Here is a 13,889-nt window from a genome sequence, read left to right on the forward strand (position 1 = left end):
GTCCCCTTCTCACTGGCAACCCACCCCGCGCTGCGCTCACCAGGCACACCCCGCCCTCCTGGCTGCACAGGGTGCTGGGGGGGGGGGGGTGCAGAGGTGACCCCGGAAGTGATCGTCTGTGCCACTAGCAACCCCGGCTGCTGACATTTATCAAGAGCTTGGCTATTCACCACCACACATTTCCCGGTGTGATCGCTGCAATTGCCCGGTGAGGGTGGGTGGGTGCCCTTTTTCAAATGAGGAAACTGAGGCTGTGGGAGAGTCTGCCTTCCCGAGGTCGCAGAGTGAGGGAGCCAGATTTGTGCTTAGGCGTGAGGTCCGTTACCCGTCCCTCCTCGCTGGGCCTTGTGCTCCAGACCCAGTTCCCTGTCTGTGTCCACAGGGCCGGCGAGGGCTTGGAATGGAGACGGGGACGGGTCCTAACTCCCCGTGACAGGATGAGGACCTGAACTGCAGGCCCTCTGCACAATGAAGCCATGGCGAGCGCCGCGCCCCGGGACCGGCAGAGCGCGCCCCAGGAAGCCCCGCGGTCAGGGGCATCTCCTGCCCGCGTCTCCCACCACGTCTCCCTCCCGCCTTTTCAGTCTCCACGCCTCACGCTGGCACTTACTGTGAGCGTGGTCTCTTTTACACCCTATTCCCAGGCTCTTTATCGGGGCTGGTAGCAACCCTCCCATTTACTCGGCCATTTTGAGTTTTAGAAGGACCGCCAGGGCTCCATGGCACTACAGGTCTGTGCGCATCGGGAACAGAGAAGCGGGGTCACGCATGGGAGGGAGCCCAGAGGCCGAGGGGCGAATCAGGGGAAAAGGTGGGCCTGGTGCTGCTGAGGGGCAGCCCGCCCCGAGGCCCCTAAGCCCCGGCCAGCTGGGGCGCTCCAGGCGCGGCCCTGGGGAGCGCAGCTGGGCATCGCGCTGGGCCATCGGGTGTCTCCCTCCGCTAGCTCACTCCACTGTCCCACATCGGTCTCCTTATTCCACTGGCAGGGAGACGAGCTCAGCGAGGCCGTGACCCCGTAGTCTGCGGTCGGCGGCAGAGGTGCAGTCGGCCTGTGCCTCACTTCCACGCCTTTACACACACGGGCGCGCGCGCACACCCACGCACGGCCCCGACGTTCTCAAAGCCAGCGGGTGGGCCTGGCCAGCAGGTGGCGCTACAGTCCCCCTTATGAGAGGTGAGCTTTTCCACGTGTGTGGGGCCCGCCTTCCCCTGTCCAAGGACGGGGTTTGGACTGGGAAACGTTAACCCAGCGCGAGTGGCGGCGGGGAACGTGAAGTGAGCGCGACGCTGTGCTATGGCTCCCGCAGCCACCGCACACCCGAGAGCCGGGCACTCTTCCTCCTCCGTGGTCCCCACGCTGCCGGTCCCACAGAGTCCGTCCGTGGCCAGAGCACCCTGAGGCCTCCTCACACCAGGCATTTCTGGGCCCGACTCCCTCTAGACCGCTCGCTGCCCCAGCGCGTGGCTGTGGCTCTTTGGCTTTGTCTCCCATACCCAGCACGGGCTCAGCACCTACTACGTGCCTAGTAAACGTGCACCAATCAACGCAGCTCTGATCAGTGCCAACGTCGGTGTCCGCCCTGCTGTGCCCCAGCCTCACTGAAGTGCCCCGAGAACCTCCTGCCAGACGGGAAAGGCACAAAGGCCTTCTAGAGCTGGTGCATCTAGACTGGGGAGGGTCTGTCGTCACCGCGTCTAGTACAGAGCGCAGGAGAGCCAGGCCCCAGGGGGCCCCTGCCCTGGTTTCCACCCCATCATGCACATGAGGAAAATGTGCCCCAATTTTTCACTTCACATTTGATCACAACACCCCTGGTTCCATGGAAATGCCATTTGGAAAGCCACCACACACCAGAGAAAAAAGGTCCCCAAGGCCCAGCCCCTCCCCCTGGGACTCACAGGCTGTCTGGTGCTGGCAGCTGCTCCCTGAGCCTCACACTCTTGTCATTTTGGAGGCAAACCCCAGGGACTGGCCAGGGCAGGACCTCACCGCCTATCCACTGGCAAATACAGCCTCAGGCCCAAAGCTGCGCAAACCAAGGCTGGCCAGCCCCACTCTGGCTTCCAAGACCACAAGTCTCAGGGGTGTGCCCCACTGAGGCAGTAAAGAGAACAGTTCCAGTCCCCTCCCAGGCTCTGGGACACTTGGAACATCCCTCCTGTGGGCAGGAGGGAGCTGCGTGGTTAGACTCCTAAATGCCTGCTTGGCCTGTGGCCCTGCTGGTCACGCTCCAGTTACTGCCCCTTGGTCACCAGGGACGCTGCCCAGACTGAGACTGTGTGGAGAGAGCGTGAGAGTCTTCAGTCTTGCCCGGCAAGGGCCCCCGAGCAAGCTGCTCCCGTGGGCTGTTAACCACGGATGTGCTGGCCTCCGGGTCCTTTCAAATACAGCTTGTTTGGATTTTAAAAATCGCTTTCTCAAGGTCATGTAACAAAGTCTTTTAGAGGCTTTTTGAGCCCTGGCTGGTGTGGCTCAGAGGGTTGAGCACCAGCCTGTGAATCGAAGGGTCACTGGTTTGATTCCCAGTCAGGGCACAGGCCTGGGTTGTGGGCTGGGTCCCCAGTCAGGGGCGTACACGAGGCAACTGATCAATGTTGCTCTCCCTCTTTCTCCCTCCCTTCCCCTCTCTCTAAAAATAAATAATTTTGAGGAGGAAGAAAATAAGCTGTAAAACAGAAAATTCCACTGACGTGACTTGCCGGTGACTTATCACTGTGCTTACACTGAGGTATCGGCGCTCCTACGGTCCCAGAGGAGGTCCCCTGACTAGAGCGGGGCAGCCAGGATAAGGCCCCCATTGTCCCTTAACTTAGGGTTTCAGGCCTGGTCCATGATTCCTCAGTAGGGGTCAAAAAAGGGGAAACCTGCCAGCAGACAGGCCTGCAGGGGCCACGCCTCGTCTTCCCGCAGGGCCTCGGGCCTCGGCGGTCACCGTCAGCCCGCAGAGCAAGAGCACGGACACACGTAAGGAACCTCTGCTCTCCGACTGGCTGTGTCCCCAGGAAGACCCAGACCGCGGGCCGGCTTCCCACCCTCCCCAGCACCGCTCGCTGTTTTCTAAACACCAACGCTGGGGCTCATTACTGCTCATCCTCACTCGGGCTCAGGCCTTGCCCTGTAGGTATGACGGAGACCCTGGGGGGCCGAGGGGCTGACCCGAGGCCATGGCCCTGAGGAACGGGAGAGCCACCATACTGGTGGGAAAATATGCCTTGGGGTGCCCACGCATGCCCCCTAGGAGGGGACCCCAGAGCGAGCTTTATGGAGCGGGCTGTGCCCCACAATCACAGGTCAACCCAACAGGAGCCCAGCAGGGCGATGTCCCTGCTCCCTGATGCCACGGGTGATCCGAGATGCTCATGAGACCTGCTTCACGTCAAAGCCAAGGGACCTGGAGCAGACTGAGCTGGAAGGCAAACCCAAGCGACGCTGCCTCCTAAGCCAGGATTTTACCAGAATGCCTCAGCCTTCCCACGAGGTGATGGGGGCCTCGCCTGGCCCCCCTTAGGGAGGTCCCCCTCTCAACTACATCCCCCCAGCCCCTGCTTTGGGCGCTGGGTGGCGCTAGTGAGCAGCAGTGGGCGTTAATGCGGCTGCCACCTTGGGGGTGAGGGGCCCCCCCGGAGCCTCGGGCTGCCTGCTGCTCTGGCCTTTACTGTGGGTGGGGGCCCGCTCCCTGCCCTTGCTTAGGAAGAATGACGAGCCCCTTCTTTATCAGCCCAGGGAACGGGCTGATGAAGCCATGAAACGGGACAGACCAGGCCCTGGAGCGTCCGTCCCCACTGAGCACGGTGCCGTTCCTCACCGAGCACCCCATTTCGTTGCTGTTTCACGCACATCGACGCCCCGCATGGGCTTCCCTCCACTCCCTCCTTCTCTGCCTGACTCAGCACCTCCTGCCCGCTGCTGCCACCCAGACACGTGGGGGCTCTCCTCGGACTTAGCAGCCCTGCACTCTGTGGCCAGTGCTGGGTCTGCAGTGCTCCTCGTGGGCAGGGGCTGGGGGCCTCTGCAGGCCTACTGTCTGCCCAGGCGCCTGCACACAGTGGGGCTGCGGCCAGCGTTCCCCGAACAAACCAGTGAGTTTCTCCAGCCCCGAGTGGGGAAAGGTCTCCAGTGCACACAGCTGCCGAGCGGGGGTAGGGGGAGCGGCCTGCAGGCTTCAGCACCACCTCGGCGCAAGGGCCACCGCCCAGCCCCCGGCTACGGAGGTGCACAGACTTTGCATGCGCAGCACCGCCTCCCCCGTTCGCTTCCGGGGCTGCGTGTGAGTTAAGGAGTGGGGCAAGCCACGGAGGCGGACGGAGCCGTGAGCGCAGGGAGACGCGCAGGGACCAACGGCAGCACAGCCGACGAGAAGCGCACGGCACTTTCTTAGCCACTCGGAGGGGTGCCGGGCCTGCCCGCTGGCCGCTGAGTAACCCGCCACATACTGGGAGTGCTGTGCACACAGACCCAGTTCTGGGGTGGCTGTGCCCTAACGGGGCGCAGGAAGGAAGTGAGGTGGTGGGTTTCCAAGCAGACAAAACACAGGCTGGGGGCACAGCAGGCCTGGGGAGCTGGCGAGGCTCCTGGGTGAGCCCCGGATGCCGGGAAGGACGCGGAGGGCTGCCAGGGGACAGGGCTGTGTGCGCGCCCGGCTGAGACCTGCTCTGGGTTTTAACGAGCTGAGGCCGGGCCAGAGCCGGGAGCCAGGGCCCCGGGGCTGAGCGAGTGGATGCTGGGGCCTGATGTACCATCCAAGGAGGCATGGATCCACTGGTGGGAGGAGCAGGCTCAAGAGCAAGAGGCCAAGTCACACTGTCCCCCTGGCTGGGTTCTGGCTTTGAGCCATTTCCTGGGACACACACCCATGTTCCTGAGTTTGTCTCCTGCCGTGGAGCTTGTCCTGAAATAACCGACCGTGGTACTGAGACTCTCCAAGGAAAGTCAGGGGCAGATGGTATAGGGTAAGGCCAGGGGTCCTCACTGCACCCTGAGGAAGGGGGGCCCTGCCACGCCAGCAGACACCCAATGGCCTGACAGTGATGGATGGACGCACAGCTCCAAACTGAGGGCACAGAATCTTTCATGTGATTCCCACACAGTCACAGGGCTGGACAGAATCTGGCTTTCAGAGGGGTTCAGCTGATAAGGACGCCCCAACAAGCCACATCGGCCCAGCTGGGGTCGTCGCTACTTCCATCTGGTTCAGAGCATTCTGACATTTGCGTCTCACAAAACAGGAAACAGGCCTGGAGAGCTGTCCCCTGCCCAATGCTCACATTGGGAGGCACGAGGGCTCGGGTTCTACTCACTGGAGGTCACCACCTTGGTCTCTGTGACCAGTCCCACTGGCATCTAGGGGCCTGAGACCCAGGGGTCCTCGAGTTTCCCAAGACGCCTGCGGGAGGGTACAGCCAGGCCCCCAGGAAGGCTGACACAGACACACCACCGCGGCTGAGGGACTTACGTGTCTGCGGAGCGACGGTAATTCTCCGGACACTCGAAGGCCAGGCAGCGGAAGCTGCCCTGGATGTTGAAGCAGGTCTCGTTGATGGAGCAGTTGTGTATGCCGGTCACACACTCGTCGATGTCTGCGAGAGACCCCAGGGCAACACAGTGAAGGCCAAGGCCGCCTGAGCAGGCCCCACCCACAGACGGGGGTGCCAGGGCTCCACCAGCCAGGGTCAGGGGGGGATTGGGCCATCCTTGCCCTCCGTTGGCCGCCTGCTGGAGCAGTGCCCCGTGCCAGCTCTCTTGTTCATAGGACATTTGTAGAGTATTTACTTATGATTCACAATCCCTGCATGAGGGTAACAATGATTACAGCTAACATTCTGACGGCCCTGGAAATGCTTCACAGAGTTTTTAAATTTCTTTTAAGAATTCACTGAAGCAAGTACTGTTATCCACATTTTAGGGAGCAGCTGGCCTAAGATCAGACACTGTGGAAGTGGCGGAGCTGAGCTTTGAACCCAGGCAGCTGGCGCCAGGGCCCCTGCTCCAATCAGCCAGCACCTCTCTGCACTCTGAGGCTCATCACCCCCTCTCCTCATGTGACTCATAGCATCCCAGCAAGCAAAGAGCAGAAGCTAAGACCCTATGTTATAGATAAGCGTACCAAGGCCTAACGGGATTCTACATTGTGCCCAGCATCCGGGGTCAGTGATGTCTGGGCTGGACCCTGGACACGAGGGGCCGTCCCCCTTCCCACAATTCTCTGAAGCAGCCACATGGTGGGGCCCAGGGGCCATCGCCAAGCCAGGAGGCATCTCTAAAGAGAGGCTGAAGGCCTGACCTCAGTGGCAAAGTCACACTCCTAATCTCCAAGGCCGAGGCTCGGGAATGCGTTTTTGCTGTCTGGTGGGACCCCGCTACAGCCTGCAGGGGGGAGCCTGGCCAGGAGCAGGGAGCTCATCTGCTCTGTCAGAAAGGCAGAAACAAACGCAGAACAAACAAATGCGAAGACAGAGCTCTGCCCACCCAGAGCTCAGGACCAGCGGAGGGGCCCGCCCAGGAAGCGCCGCAGCTGCTGTCTCAGATCAAAGTCACCTCCTTCAAGACCAGATGTGACATCTGCAGAGCCCGGGGCCTCCACAGCCTCTGGGTCACCAGCCCCATGGTGGGGGCCGGGGGGTGCGGTGCTCAGGAAGAAGGGGCTGGACAGACCCAGCCTCTGTGATTCAGCTTCTGCGGCTGTTCCTGGACGTGTGACCACCTCTCCATCCCAGAGCATCCACTCAGCCCCCCTCTCAGTCACCAAATGGATGGTCGCAGGGCACAGGGGACCCTAGTGTGTTAGTGATGGGAACCGAGAGGCCCCTCTCATTAAGCCCACACCGGAGCCGACTCCCAGCCCCAGCAGGACCCTCCCAGCCCTAGAGACCCTGGAGCTGCCACACACCAGACCACACCCTGCCCTGCTCCAGGCAGGGAGCAGCACCATGGCCTCCACCATCTGATCTCTGCCCTTAACCGCTGGCCAGGCCTGGCCCACAGCAAGGGTTTGTTGAATGACTGAATGAAAACAGAACTAACAGCATGATGCTGTGGAATGGGGTCCTTGGGCATGGACTCCCCATTTCCTCCCTGGAGGGCATCTTCCTAAAGACTGTCAGCATCATTCTAGCCCCCTTGGGGCTGCGAGGGCAGGGAGAGAGGGCTCAGAACCCCCCGGGGACAGGTGTGCTGGGGGTAGTGGGGAGACCTGGGTACGCGTAGGCCCCAGGACACATCTTCCCGAATGCACCCCGCCCGTGGTGTGGCCCCAGGTCAGGGAAGTGCGTCCCCCAGTTGGGGGCTGCCTGGCCTCAGCCCCCAACACGGCAGAGCCCTAAGTGCAGCCGCATGACCCAGGAGCCCAGCATGCTCACCTTGGCAGTTGCGGCCGTTGGGAGCCAGCCTGTATCCGGACGAGGGGCAGCTGCACTGGAAGCTCCCAGGGACGTTGATGCAGCGGTAGGAGCAGATGTGGCCCCCGGTGGGCAGAGAGCACTCGTCAATGTCTGCAAGGCAGAGCCACCCTCAGCGTCCCGTGCAGCCCAGGCCGCGGCCCGGGAGGGCAGGCGCACGGGGCCAGCTGGACACAGCGGCCCTCCAAGTGCCGGGACTGGGGCAGCCTCCGAGATCATCACATCGGAAGGGGAAATGGGCCCAGAGAGGCCAGGACCAAGCCTCAGGCCACACAGCAAGTTCATGGTGTGAAGTGTGTGTGTGGGGGGGGGATGGGGAGCTGAGCAGAGGGGACAGAACTACACCCAGGCCAGGTGCCAGCAGGCCGCCGGTGCGCCCTGATGCTAATCACTGCAAAGGTGCTAATAAAAGTTGCCCTCCTGTGGGCAGAGCAACGATCCTAACCGTTGCTTCAGGCACCTCGCTGTGCCAGACACTACGGAGCGCTTCTGACTTGTCACCGGGCTTTATCCTCCGACTACCAGGGGAGTCCGGGGTGAAGCCCCCATGCTACTGAGGTGGAGGGCCCGGGCTGGTGAGGGGCTTTCAAACGTCAGGGATGTGGGTGGTCCCTGAGCCCACTCCTCGCCATTGGGTCACACAGCACTGCCAGGTCCTGCTCGGGGCCCCGCACACACAGCCACCGCTGCCATTACGTGCTGACGGAAGAAAAACGTGGCAGGTGGCTTTGCTCCCCTCCATGGTGGCCAAAGGACATGCAGGTAAGTCTCCGCTGGAGGGGAAAACAAGCCGCCCGCCAGCCTTCAGGGCATTCTGTAAAGGGGCGGAAGGCAGCGGCACCCCCACCTTCGCAGGTGACCCCGTCCACGTCGCTGAGCTGGTAGCCTCGGCGGCAGTAGCACTGGTAGGAGCCGTAGACGTTGGCACACTCCTGGCTGCAGGGGCTGCTGCTGCACTCGTTCACGTCTGCAAGACAGAGGCCCTGGGGGTCACTGCTCAGGGCCGCGCCCCACATCCCTGGGGGTGCTGTGAGCACAGCACCTCCTCCAGCCCCCCGCGGCCGAGGGACCTGGATTCTCCGCCCCTGCCACTGCCTGCCGCAAGCTGCGCCAGCTCCCAGCAGGACGACAGTACCAGTCTCTAGGTACCCTCAGCTGCTTCCAGTCCGGCTGCTGCCCGGGGACCGGAGTCTTCCTAGCTCTCAGAGGGAACTCTGATCACGTCCTCCCTGCTTCACCTCCCGGACAATGCCCCCCACACTGAGGGAGGACCTGTCGACAGCCAACGCCTGAGACTCTAAAGCTCGGACTCGCCAGGCCATTCGGCGCCCCGGGCTCTTGCTCGACGATTCCCTTTGCTGAGCGCAGGGATGAGCATACAGCTGCCCACCTCTTGTTTTTGTCAATTAAGCTGTATTGGCCCACAGCCGCTCATTCATTTATCTCCGGCCATGTCTGCCTTTACCCTGCCATGGCAGAGGTGAGTGAGTAGTTTCAACAGACTGTGGCAGGCAAAGCCTAAAATCTTTACTGTGTGGCTTTTAGAAGAAAAAAGTTTGCCCACCTCTGCCCAGAAGTCCCTATCCACATGGATTTCCTGCTGATTCTTAGCAGGGCAGGAGGGCCGAGCTGCTGAGAAGGCCCCCTCGCCTCTTTCCCTGCAGTCCACGCACACCTGGCCAGCTGCACCTGTTCACCTCTGCCCAGGGTGGCAACCTGTCCCTGAAGGCAGGAACCATGTTCTTCCCACACGCCTTTGGGGTGGGGGTGCTTTGTAAATGCTTAGTGGGACAGTATGGCAAGGCTGGCCAGGCCCTGGTTTTGAGTCCACAATATTGTCCACTAACTCAGTCACTGAGGGCGACACCAGACAATGACGATGACACCAGAGGTCTCCGTGTGGCCAGCACTGGGCGTGGGGTAGCTTTTCACCTCGTAACCTTACAAGGTGTGTCCTCATGCCCCCGTTGTTTCGGCAAAAACATGGAGGCCTAGAAATGCTGAGCGACTTCTCCAAGGCCATAAATATCGCAGAGCTGGGACTTAAACCCAGGCCTGAAGGCCCCCGACGGGGCGCTGCTTCCTTGCCAAGGTCTGTGCATTCCGTCTGGTTCTCGGGGACAAACCCCAGAATCTCGGAGGAAGCCAGGCCCCCGGAGCCCGTTACCCTGTCCATCCGCCGGTTGGGGTTCACGGACACCTGAGCACACCCCGGCAGCTCGGGCCTCTGTGACCACACTGTTCTCATCCTGGAGCTTTAGGACCCGCCGCGTCGGACCCGGCTCCACCAGCCGCCCCCTGCCCTGCCCTGCTCTGCCCTGCCCCGACCCGGGCTCGGTGGGCAGCCTGGGGGGTCGCCAGGGTCTGTCCAAGGACTCCGTGTCTGCTGACGCTGAGCACCCCCCAGGCGCCAAACCCCACGCTGAACCCACGGGTCCCTCCTCTCGGAAGTCAGTGTTATCTGGGAACCCGAGACTCCCAGCACCAGGGAGTCTGTCCCAGCCCCCCCCCCCACGCTCAGAGGCCCAGGCAGCTGCAGGCCCTCGCCCCCTCTCCTAGAGCCCTGGCGCGGAAACCTCGGCCAGGGGAGGCCCTTCTCCGTCCCTTTGAGATGCCCCCTCTACGGCCCAGGGATGTCTTCCTCAAGGGCGGGCCCAAGTACCTGACACGTGCAGCCAGCAGACCGGGGGGCCCTCACGCCCCCCAAGCTTTCCCTGAGCACCCCGCTTCCGTTCTGGGTTGAGGGCACGGGCACGGGGCCTCTCCCCTGCTGCGTTGTCTAAATAAACCCGCCCGGCCTTCGTTTCTCTTTGAGGGGCCAACCCCAGCTCCTCCGGGAGGCCACCAAGGTCACATGAACAAGTGGCAGCAGCGGCTGAGGCCTCTAGACCCCACGCCCGGCCGTATCTCAGTTGCCTGTTAACCCCGTGCGCGGCCAGTGTGGTCAGCCCCCAGGGGGCACGAGGTCACCCCCAACCAGCGGCCTTTGGCCAGTGCTTCCCCTCCTGGGCAACGACGCGGGCGGCCCCTCACCTTCGCAGGACCGGCCGTCGGCCGCCAGCCGGAAGCCCGCGGAGCAGCTGCAGTGGAAGGAGCCGGGCGTGTTCTCGCACCGGTGGCCGCACAGCCGCCCGGGGTAGCGCCGGCACTCGTTGATGTCTGCAACAGAGCGGTGGCGGAGGCTCAGGGCCCGCGACCTCCCCCGGCAGCGCCCCGCGCCCCGGCCCCCACCCCCCATCCTTCAGCCTCAGTTCTCCTGGGAGGCGGCAAAGAGACTTGTCCCCAAAACAGGGCGAGTCAGTAGGAAGCCAGGGCCCCCTAGGCACGTACCCGCCCTCCAGTTCTCTATTCCAGAGCCCCAAGGGAGAGTCCGCCCTGGTTTGGGGGTGGCCGCGCCAGCAAGCAGGGTCTGTCCCCACTCCTGGTGGCCGGCTGCCATGCTGTCTCTGGGAAATCACTAATCTTTCGGGCATTTGTAGAGTGGGATGGAGCCTCATCAACCCACAGAGGCCTGAAGTGACGCTGGGCATCTGCCGTACAGGCGGGAGCGGGGATCACGACCAGGAGGCGGCCCAGGGCTGGAGCTAGAAGGGGTCTCCGGACTCAGGGGTCTTGTCCAGGGTTGCCTGCCCCGGGGTTTTCTGAGCTGAGGACAGACCATGTTCACTCCGGGACACAATGGGCTGATTCTCTTTGGTGCCACCTGGCCAGGCCTCCCCAAAGCCTACGGGCACAGCCACATACCCACACACGTCCTGCTGATGCCATCAAAATAGTAACCAGGCTTGCACTCGCAGCGGAAGCTTCCGGGGCTGTTCACGCAGCGGTGGCCCGGGCCACAGGGCTCCGCGGGGGGTGAACACTCATCCACATCTGACGGGAGAGAAGACACATGGGCAGAGCCTCAGTGTGTGTGTGTGTGTTCCCAAGACGGTCAGAAAGGAAGCAGCAAACTCGAATGTACGTGACAAGGGAGCATCGTTCATGCTTCAACACAACTTCATGGAGCACCCGCCGCGTGCGGGGCCCATGCTGGGGGGACAGCTGACCCCTTCCCTTGGGGACTCCTGCTCTGGTTGGCCAGCGAGGACCTTAGTCAAGGCAGGAAGTGCCCAGTGACCAGGCAGACGCTGGGGAAGCGCTCTGGGGTGACAGGGAAGAAGACCCCTGGGGACTGGCAGGAGTCTGGGCCCGGGCCGCAGGGCAGGAAGGAGCAGGTGGGCACAGGGAGCCATGGAGGAGGAGAGGCCCAGCTTGTCTGGGGAGCAGCAAGACCTACACCGCCTGATTATTCGATTTGTGAGGTTGGGGCCAGCTCAGGATGATGGAATCATAAGCAGGGGCCTCTGTCCTCTGTCTGTCACCCGTGGGGACTGTGAGCATGGAGGGGCAACGCCGCTTTTGGCTCAGGCGGACTGGACAGGGGGAAAGGGACAGGGCTGGAGGCAGCGGGCGGGCGAGCTGCCACTGTGATGCTCTGGGCCGCGGGCCGTAAAGGCCTCCACGTGGAGATCAACACCAGGATGGACGGGCAGGGGGAACGGCCTGCCTCCGGGACCTACGCCCCCTCCCCAGCAGGAAGGGTCGTGCCAAGAGCAGGGAAAGTCCACTGCCGATTGGTTTCCTTGTTTCATACCTACCCACACAGCGGGTCCCCTCCTCGTTGAGATGGTAACCACGGCCACAGTTGGGCACGTTCTTCTGGCACGTGTAGGAGCCCTCCGTGTTGATGCACGTGTGCCCCACGGGGCACGTGGGGCTGAGACTCAAACACTCATTGATATCTGCAGCAGGGGAAACAGAGACGCGGTGGTTACCCACGGAGCGCTTCCTAACACCAGCGAGCACAGCGCCCAGAAACCTTGCGCCCCTCCTCTCTGCAGAACACAGGGGGGGCTCGGGTGCCCTCGCCCGGCCCGGCTCCGGCCCAACGGCACGCCTGCAGCTGCGGGGCCCTGTCCACACGGCCCCTGTGTCTGGGAAGCCGTCTCCCTTGTCTGCCTGGCAAACACGCCCCGTTTATCCGTTTCTTTACTTACTTACCTCACCTGCAGATACGTTTGTTGATTTGAGAGAGAGAGAGAAACATCAATGTGAGAAATTATCAACTGGTTGCCTCCTGTACACACCCCGACTGGCGAGCGAACCTGTAATCTAGGTCTGAGCCCTGACCAGGAATCGAACCCACAACTTTTTGATGTACAGGATGATGCTCCAACAAACCGAGCCGTCCGGCCAGAGTAACATGTCTCTTTCAACGCCCAGCTCAGTGCCACCTCCACATGGACACCTCCTGTCCGGCCTCAGAGCCTTCGCTGACCCGGGCCGGCGGGAAGGGGCCTCCCTCCCTGAGGACACGCCTCCGACACAGGACCGCGGGGCGCTCGCCTGTGATGGCCTGCACCCACCCCGCGAGTGTGGGCCAGTAAACCAGCAGCGCTGGGCTCCTCATCAGTTCGCTCCTCACACTCAGATCGGTGCAAGACCAGAGACCGGACTTCCCACCGGGGGGTCCCCTAAAAGGACACAAGCTTTTAAGAGTCACCTATTCAGACAGACACTTACAGAGCATCTGTGGGGACAAAGAGAAGAGAGTGACAGTCAAGGGCCCCTGAACTGAAGGCCAAGAGAGGGCCCAGCCATCCTTCGCCCCCCAGCACGCCCACCCCCGTCAGAGAGAGGAATGCGCCGGCCCCCTCTGCCCACCAGCGTCGACCCCCTTGGAGCGGGCCCAGCACGTCACAGGTTACAGAAGCCTTTTGTCGGCTGCTGCCCTGGCCCCGCACAGCCAGCCTGCAGGTAGGCAGGCCACGATGTTACCTGCGTTTTACGAATAGGAAACTCCCCAGCTCAGGGTGGGAGTCGGGGCCCACGCAGGTCTGGGGCCAGGGTCCCCCACCCCCACACTGCTTTTGTCAATCTGGTTTATTGGAGCATAGCGCATTCCTTTATGCACCACGTGAGGCGGCTTTCAGGGCCACAGCAGGGACCCCACAGCACGCGAAGCTGATGGTCGCTACCTAGCCCTCCGCAGGAAGGGCTTACAGGCTCTGCCCGGAGTCAAGGATAAATGCGGGCTTAGCTACGCATTGCTCCCTCCTCTCTGAGCCTCGTGCTCCCCAGTAAGAGCTATAGTCCCCAAACTCTGTGCCGTGGAACACGGGTGCCCCTCAACACGTCATGGGCCTCAGAGAGGGGAGCCCCCCAGCCTGTGAGCTTCACCAGATCAATGAGCGAATAAAAGAACGAAGGAATGGGAGAGTAAAGAAACAAAGAACAAATAAGCAGAAAAGGTCTGAGGAGTTCAGGGACGCATCATACAATCTCTCCCTGTCAGGGGCTCGCGTGGGAAACCCCGGGCAAGCCCAGCTGTAAAGGGCCCGTTCACTTTAACCCGATGACGACGGAACCCTTTGCTGCCCGGGGCCCAGGGTCCCTGACCGTTGGGGTCCATGTGGATCAGCGCGTGGGAAGCCTGCACTGGCCCACGCCCT

General features: G+C 62.3%; 1 protein-coding gene across 1 annotated transcript in view; it reads right to left on the bottom strand.

Annotated features, from left to right (window-relative positions):
• Window positions 1-13,889, bottom strand: part of FBLN1 (fibulin 1) — a 64,619-nt gene that overhangs the window by 24,863 nt on the left and 25,867 nt on the right. The window contains exons 9-14 of the mRNA XM_090272264.1: window positions 12,036-12,179; window positions 11,140-11,268; window positions 10,429-10,554; window positions 8,243-8,362; window positions 7,357-7,488; window positions 5,454-5,577 (exon numbers count right to left, since the gene is read on the bottom strand). Of these exons, the coding sequence (XP_090128390.1) occupies window positions 5,454-5,577; window positions 7,357-7,488; window positions 8,243-8,362; window positions 10,429-10,554; window positions 11,140-11,268; window positions 12,036-12,179 (775 nt within the window). The remainder of the gene's footprint in view (window positions 1-5,453; window positions 5,578-7,356; window positions 7,489-8,242; window positions 8,363-10,428; window positions 10,555-11,139; window positions 11,269-12,035; window positions 12,180-13,889) is intronic.

The sequence above is a fragment of the Furipterus horrens genome, unplaced genomic scaffold (assembly GCF_987537825.1).
Source record: "Furipterus horrens unplaced genomic scaffold, mFurHor1.1.pri manual_scaffold_4, whole genome shotgun sequence".
Lineage (NCBI taxonomy): Eukaryota > Metazoa > Chordata > Mammalia > Chiroptera > Furipteridae > Furipterus > Furipterus horrens.